This window comes from Triticum dicoccoides, chromosome 5B (genome assembly GCF_002162155.2).
Source record: "Triticum dicoccoides isolate Atlit2015 ecotype Zavitan chromosome 5B, WEW_v2.0, whole genome shotgun sequence".
Taxonomy (NCBI): domain Eukaryota; kingdom Viridiplantae; phylum Streptophyta; class Magnoliopsida; order Poales; family Poaceae; genus Triticum; species Triticum dicoccoides.
In genome coordinates, this window is record NC_041389.1 from 479,474,202 (window position 1) to 479,482,747 (window position 8,546).

The window sequence follows — 8,546 nt, forward strand, 5'->3', positions numbered from 1 at the left end:
AATCAGAACCAGACGAGGAACCAGCGCCTCTACCACGGGTAGTGGTGAAGGTCCATGGATCATGGACCATGAACTATTGGTGCCAAAATGTACCAAGAGGTGCAGCAGTACAGCTTGGCTTTGGAGCTCTGCGATCATGGTTCGGGAAGCGTACAGCGTGCAAGTGGAACTGCGATCCTTGGAGCAAAGCTGTCTGATGTGGATTCGGTTGGTTGGGTCTGTTCTCCAGCACGGCATGCATCTTGATATGGTTCACGTGAGGAGGTGAGCACACGGGCAAGAACAAAACAGGTGACAATATTATGCCACGGAAGTGGAAAAGAAACGATTTTGATTGGAAAAGAAGCCAGTGACTTCATCTTTCTTCAGTCCTGGCCAGGCTCCCCTGTTTGCTCTGACTATACCCCCCGTCTAATAGTAATAGTTATCTGCAGTTTTGCGGTCCTATCCCTTGCTGTTCAATTCCCACCATTATTTGCTAACTAAAACACCTCAAGATCAACACTTACATGGTTATTACAGACAAGAAAGACAAGTTGATGCCTCCAAGAATTAGCTAGGGAAGGAATAAACACTTGCTGTCGGTGGCGCTGCTCGGTCTCTCGCTGGCTGGGGTGCTCTGCCCAGCTCACGACGATGCCGACGTCGCCGAGGCCTTCTTCTTCGTCCCCGCCGCCGGCTTCTTGCTGGTGGACGGTTTGGCGATCTTGATGTCCAGCTTGTAGTACTGCACGAACCAGTCCACGAAGTGGCGCAGCCCGGCGTCGAGGGAGGTGGTGGGGCGGTACCCGAAGTCGTGCGCCGCGTGGCTCACGTTGGCGTGGGTGAAGGGCACGTCACCGTTGCTGGGCATGGCGATGATGCGCTTGTTCGCCTTCTTGCCCAGCAGCTTCTCCAGGATGGCCACCATCCGGGTCACCGGCACCGGGGAGGTGTTGCCCAGGTTGTACACGCGCAGCGGCGCGGGCCCGCTCTTCTTGCCGGAGCTGGCGGACCCGGTGCTCCTGCCAGCGGTGTCCAGCGCGCCGACGCACCCCTTGACCACGTCGTCGATGTAGGTGAAGTCGCGGCGCGCGTCGGCGTAGAGCGTGATGGGCTCGCCGGCCACGATGCTGCGGGCGAAGGAGAAGTAGGCCATGTCGGGGCGGCCCCAGGGCCCGTACACGGTGAAGAAGCGGAGGCCGGTGATGGAGAGGCCGTAGATGTGGTTGTATGCGTGCGCGATGGCCTCGCCGGCCTTCTTGGTGGCCGCGTAGAGCGACGCCGGGCGGTCGGTGCGATGGTCCTCGGAGAAGGGCGCGTCGGTGTTGAGCCCGTAGACGGAGGAGGAGGAGGCCCAGACGACGGCCGGCTGCGGGTCGGCGTGCTTGGCGGCCGCCTCGAACACGCTCACCAGCCCGGCCACGTTGGACGCCACGTACGTCTGCGGCGCCTCCATGGCGTAGCGCACCCCGGCCTGCGCCGCCAGGTGCAGCACGTGCGTGAAGGGCACCGCCTCGAAGAGCTTCTCCAGAAGCAGCGCGTCGTTGATGTCGGCGTCGAGCACGACGACGCCGCGGTCGGCCAGGAGCGCCTGGCGGCCGCGCTTGAGCGCCGGGTCGTAGTAGGAGTTGAAGTTGTCGAGGCCGACGACGCCGTCGCCGCGCGCCTTGAGCGCGTGCGAGCAGTGCGCGCCGACGAACCCGCCGGCGCCCGTGACGAGCACCGACAGCCCCCCGTCCCGGCGCGGCTTGGCGCTCCGGCGTATCTCCTTCTGCCACCGCTCGCTCCCGTACGTGGCCGCGGCCGACGAGGACGCGAGCAGGCTCCGGTGGGACCGCGACGGCGCGGAGGAGGAGGACGAGGAGGCGCCGTCGGCGGAGGCGAGGCTGAAGGAGCGGGAGAGGAGGGACGGGTAGTGCAGCGCGAAGAGGAAGACGAGCGCGAGCGTGGCGAGCACGGTGGCGCGGAAGAGCAGGTGCGAGGAGGCGGAGACGAACTTGCCGCTGGCCACCCGGCGCAGCAGCAGCGCGCCGCCGCTGGCGTACCGCTCCAGCTTCACCCCCTTGGCCGCGGCGTCGGACGGCATTGTCACTCCTCGCGCTGGCTAGCCGCGTACGTACGTGCTTGCCGGGTAGCTCGCGGCGTCGGAGTGAGCGAGCGTGTGTGAGAGTTGGCTAGAGGCGGGCTAGCTGAGGAGGGAGCACGGGGGAATGAGGAGGATTTAAAGAGGGGGCGTGAGGTGGGCCCACGCGGCGGTGGTTTTTTTGTTTCGGTTGGAATGCCACCCGAGCTGAGTTGAGTTGAGCCGAGCCTCACTTCTTTTCCGAACCCGCTCGCTCGGTCTCCGATTGGGTAAACACACACGCAAGATATGACTAGGGCAATAATTCTGGTACGATCGCAGCAAAGCCCAGCAGTGCATCTCTTTGCTTCTGTTTGGTTATGACATGTGGTGCCCCAGTGTCAGGCCGCTACACTGGTGGGTTCATCCTGGCTGCCCAATCCAGCTTGCGTGTTTTTTTAAGGATGAACGTGGGTGTTCTAGGTGCCATGCCACATACTAGCAAAAAATTTTAGAGCAGAGACCTTGCCCGGCCTTAAAAATGAGGACCCGTGTATACTCCCGACACTCGTAAATACATTGTGTAAAAAATGTTCTTATATTATGGGACTGGAAATAGTATAAGACATTTTGAATATTTAAATGTAAATTATATATGAACTGAAATGATTGAGCATACACATTAAAACGTGTCTGTATACATTTCATTCAAAAATTAATTAAAATATTTCATATTTATGAACGGAGGGAGTATCTCGTATGCCACCATGTGCGCAGTCAGTGGCTGATGCTCTCTCTAATGGTTGCTGGATACATGACTTTAAACCCACATTACAATCGATTCGTTCATACAACATCTTCATGGACACATACTTTCGGGCCGCTGGTAGGTTGGCGTACCTATCCTACTATGAGGGATTGTCTCGCAGCTCCTCCGCGATGTTCTTATGAAAGACTTGGGTACCACTGCGCTCTAAGTTGTTCATCCGGATTGCACCTTGCAGACATATCTGGACGACGGACCACCATGCCAGACATTGTATGCCTCATATCGAACATTGTGTTATGTGCTTGACCATCCGGAAAATGCGGATCATCTTCGCGTGGGCTGCTCAATCTCAAACATTATCTGGAGCCGGTCATTGGAATGGTGCGGTCTTTCGGTGATCACCCCTCTCATGAACTCCTCCTTCATCGAATGGTGGTCGTCGGCAGTACTAGAATCGAGCCTAGGGACAAAAGGAATCTTTAACATCATTATCACACTACTAGAAAAAAAGCTATAAATGGGATGGGCACTAATGGCGCACCAGTCAGGTGGTGCGCCACTACTATATACTAATGGCGCATCATTTGGTGATGTGCGCACCAGACACACGGTGCGCCACTAGTAATAATTTTTTTTTCCATTTTTTCATACATACTAATGGCGCATCCGAGCGAAGTGCGCCATTACTAGTTCTAACTAGTAATGGCGCACCAGCCACAGAGTGCGCCAGTACTGTATTCTTTTTTTTATTCTTTTTTTTGCAAAACTACTAATGGCGCACCGTGGCACAGTGCGCCATTACAAGTTTAAACTAGTAATGACGCACTATGACTCGGTGCGCCATTAGTATATATTTATTTTTTTTACTTTTTTGCAAAACTACTAATGGCACACCACCTGCAGGTGCGCCATTAGTAACCAAGGTTACTAATGGCGCATTTGCAGGTGGCGCGCCATTAGTAACCTGGGACCCCAACAAGATATTTTGGACAGCCACACCTACCCACTCACTTTCCCCACTTCATTCCCTCCACCTCCTTCTCCAAGCTTTCGGCTGCCTCCTCCTCCTCACCTCATTTGCATCATAGATTCATCAAAATTAAGTGGTGAAATTACTTTTTTTTTGATAGGTAAGTAAGGGGAAAGCTATCTTCATGTTGTAGATCTTTTTTTCTCCCTAGCTCGCTCCAACAACGTGCACATGTACTTTTTGTGGCCTAGCTAGATCTATGTATGTTTGTGGTATTTCATATGTTTGTGTTTGTAGGTACCGGTATTTGAAATGCGATAGTTGCCAATATTTTGCGGGAATGTTGATTCATTTCCGTTTCGGCGAGAATTTTGGCACTATGCATTCTTTTTCGTCCTATTTTTAGGGAAGGTCATGTCAAATTTTTTCTTGGTTCTAAAATATCGTTTTGCTCTATCCCGCAGGCGACCATGGTCCGCACGATGACCGAAGGCATCGTGAATAGGTTTTTGAGCTCCGCGAAGGCCGAGATGCTTCAAAAGAACGAGACGGAGATAAGATGTCCGTGTCGAAGATGCAAGCTGAAGAGCCTTATTGCGGACCCGGATTCCGGGCAAGTGCGGGACCACCTGCTCTTGCGTGGTTTCATGGATGGCTATCGGTGGCAATGTGATGAAGATGACTATGAAGTCGTCCATGGGGGCCGGGCAAGAAATGAGGAAGGGCAACAAGACAACCACCGCGGTGAGGACGGGCGAGAAGACGAAGAATCTCCAGGACATGATCACGACGGTGATGCTATACACAGTCATCATGTAGAAGATGTCATACATGATGATGAGGAAGATCAAGACGAAGGGCGTGATCATGAAGGTGAAGATGCCGGAGCAGACGACGATGGAGGCTGGGTGCAGGACCCTCATATTCAAGAGCTGCTTCTCAAGCAGACGGATAACGCAAGAGCTGCCGCCCGAGAGAAAGAAAGCCAAGCTGGATCAACTGGAGATAGACGGGGTTACTCCATTGTATGAAGGATGCAGGCCCGAGGATACCCACCTGAAAGTAACGCTCATGGCTCTGGAGATGAAGGTAAAACACAAAATGACCGACGCATGCTTCGACGAGAACATGTCATTCTGGCACGAACGTCTTCCCAAGGGGAACAAGTGCCCGACCAGTTTCGAGGAGGCGAAGAAAATCGTGTGTCCTCTAGATTTACCGCACATGAAATACCATGTGTGCATGAACAATTGCATCATTTATCGGGACGAGCACGCGGAGTCTACCATATGTCCGGTGTGCGGCGTCACTCGATACAAGAAGAGGAAGAAAGCTCCTCGAAAATTGGTGTGGTACTTTCCGATCACTCCTCGTCTGCAGCGGTATTTCACGGACCCTAAGGTAGCAAATCTCCTGCGTTGGCACGCGGATAGGGAGGAGAAGAAGCGGGAAGATGACGGAAATGATCCGGAGATAAATAAAAAAGACAAGATGCTGAGTCACCCTAAGGATGCGAGCCAGTGGCAAGCGTTGAATTTCGAATACCCAGAATCTGGGAAGGATCCAAGGAACATCGTGCTGGGCACGAGCACAGATGGAGTCAATCCGTTTGGCAGCCAGAGAAGCACACATAGCACCTGGCCTGTGTTTGTGTGGATGTACAACCTCCCCCCTGGTTGTGCATGAAGAGGAAGTACATTCACATGAGTATGCTAATTGAAGGGCCGAAACAACTAGGGAACGACATCAATCTGTATCTGGGGCTGCCGAAGGAGGAGCTAGACACGCTGTGGAAAACGCCAGCCAATACGTGGGACGCCGCAGAGAAAGAATATTTCCCTATGAGAGTCGCACTACTCACGACGGTGCACGACTATCTCGGTTACGGATATCTCGCGGGGCAGGTAGTCCACGGATTTTCTGGATGCGTAAGGTGCATGGATGACACAACGTATCGCCAGCTAGATAGAGATCCCGGGTCTTCGAAAATCGTGTTCATGGGACATTGAAGGTGGCTTCGCGACGATGACCCGTGGAGGAAACGCAAGGATATGTTCGATGGTGAAACCGAACCCCGAAAACGCCCGCGTACGAGGAGTGGCGAGGAAATAGACGAGCTGTTGAAAAATTGGAAAGATTGCCCTGCCGGGAAAGAAGCAAAAGGCGCCAGAGCCGGGAAAGAAGCGAAAGGCGCTAGAGCCGCTGCTGAATGTATGGAAAACGAGGTCTGTTTTCTGGGACTTGCTGTACTGGAAGATCCACCGTGTGCCTCACAGCCTTGATGCCATGCATATCACGAAGAACGTGTGCGAGAGTCTGCTTGGTACCCTGCTCAACATGCCAGAGAGGACCAAAGATGGGCCGAAAGCAAGGGCAGACTTGAAATCAATGGGCATCAGGCAGGAGCTTCACGCTAATGATGATGATGATGATGATGATGATGATGAGGCGAAGCAGGACACAGAAAGTCGTCGCAAAGACAAAAATGCCAAGAAGACCAGAAATGACTACCCTCCCGCGTGCTTCACTCTAAGTCAGGAGGAGATCGAGCAGTTTTTCACCTGCCTCGTAGGAGTAAAACTTTCTTACGGTTACGCGGGGAAGATAAGCAGATACCTAGACCCAGCGAAGCAGAAGTTCAGCAGGATGAAGTCTCACAACTGTCACATGCTGATGACCCAGATACTTCCAGTTGCAATCCGTGGGATCATGGACGCGCACGTCCGTGAAACGCTATTTGTCCTATGCAACTTTTTCGATGTCATCTCTCGGAAGTCGATTGGCGTGAGGCAACTCAGAAGGCTACAAGAAGAGATCGTGGTGATACTATGCGAGCTTGAGATGTACTTCTCGCCCGCATTCTTCGACGTTATGGTGCATCTGCTGGTCCATATCATGGAGGATATCATCCAACTCGGGCCGACGTTCCTGCACAGCATGATGCCGTTCGAAAGGATGAATGGTGTCATCAAAGGATACGTTCGCAACATGTCACGTGCAGAGAGAAGTATAGCCAGGGGCTTTCCGACCGAAGAGTGCATCTCCTATTGCACGAATTATCTAGGCATCAAGAACCCCGTTGGTCTGCTCGTCAACACGCACCTCGGCAGGCTCGCTGGATGGGGTCATTGTGAGGGTCGCCGCGAAATGCATGTCGACTTCGAGGGTCGACTCGCCGACTTTGAAAGAGCAAACCTAGTCGCGCTACAACACATAGACGTGGTCGATCCTTGGGTGGTAGAGCACAAAACCTTTATTGAGAAGACGTACAACGACCGAGGCCAACAGACGATGAACAGAGATATAATCAAAGAGCACAACTCATGTTTCACGCGTTGGTTCAAGCAGAAGCTTCTGTCGTACTCTTTACATGAGGATTCTTTCGCGGAAGAACAACTCATATTCGCCTTGTCACAGGACGCCGAGCACAACCTGATGACCTATGAGGCGTACGATATCAATGGCTACACATTCTACACCGAGAACAAGGACATGAAGAGCGATGGTTATCAGAATTCCGGGGTAACGATGGAATCCTACACCGATAACGACAAGGACAGATACTACGGAAGGATCGAGGAGATCTGGGAGCTGAGCTACGCTAGAGAGAAGGTCCCGATGTTTCGTGTCAGATGGGCCAAGAGGGTCCTAAAAGAAGACCGGTATTTCACCACCATGGTTATACCCGAAGCCAAATCCAAGACTGCGGGCGCAAACGTCACCGTGAAAAATGAGCCATGGGTACTGGCTTCCCAAGTGGACCAATGCTTCTTCATTACCGACCCGTCAAAGCCCAGTCGTGTTGTCGTGAGGAGAGGCAAAAGGAAGATCATCAGAATGGATGGAGTAGCCAATGAGCAAGACTTCGACAAGTACGGCGGCCCGAAGATCGAACATGACGACGACGATGAAGTAGCAGCACACACCACAAGAAGAAGCAGGACCACCCTACCTAAAGGACGTCTGTTCCACAGAAGAACTCCATTTGCGAAAAAGAAGGGCAAGAAGATTGTGAACAGATAGCTAGCTAAGATCAATTGTATTTAAATCGTAGTCTTCATTTCTCGATTGTATTTCATGGGCATTTTTTGATATCATGAATATTTTTAAATTTCATGGGCACTTTTTGAATTCATGAGGACACTCGATCTCGATCCCCCTTTATCTCGATCCCCCTCCATCTCGATCCCACCCGCACCCTCCCCCGCTAGCTCCACCGCCGCCGACGTCCCAACGCAACCCTCCCCCGCTCCACCGCTGCCAACGTGCACCCCCTCCCCCTCCCCCGCTCCACCGCCGTCGCCGATGATATTTTCAAGTAACAAAATTGATGATATTTAAAAAAATATATTACTGTTTTTATAAAAAATTATTATTGTTTCATATTCATATTCATTTTCTAAAAAATAATAATAATAAAGTGTAGACTACAATTGTTGTTAAACAACAATTATTACTGTTTTTATAAAAAGATATTACCGTTTCATATTCATATTCATTTTTTCTCAAAAAAATATACTAATGGCGCACCGACGGGGGGGTGCGCCATTGCTATCTAAAAAAAAGATTTCTAATGGCGCACTGAGGGGTGGTGCACCATTAGTAAGCTTCCCCCCTAGCTATCCTCCCTCTCCCTCGCCAGATCCCCTTCGACCCTCTCTCCCTCGCCACCAGATCCACCCGCGCGCTGCCCCGACCCATGATGCCGCCGCTCCGACCCTCGCCGGAGTCCACCCCCGCCGCCCCCGCGTCCTCGCGCCCCC

At 52.4% G+C, this 8,546-nt stretch overlaps 1 protein-coding gene across 1 annotated transcript; it reads right to left on the reverse strand.

Annotated features, from left to right (window-relative positions):
* Positions 1-280: 280 nt before the first annotated feature.
* On the reverse strand, positions 281-2,162 carry LOC119310972 (UDP-glucuronate 4-epimerase 6-like). The gene has a single exon (XM_037586597.1). It carries the CDS (start codon positions 2,066-2,068, stop codon positions 629-631), a length of 1,440 nt encoding a protein of 479 aa, XP_037442494.1. The 5' UTR covers positions 2,069-2,162; the 3' UTR covers positions 281-628.
* Positions 2,163-8,546: the final 6,384 nt, after the last annotated feature.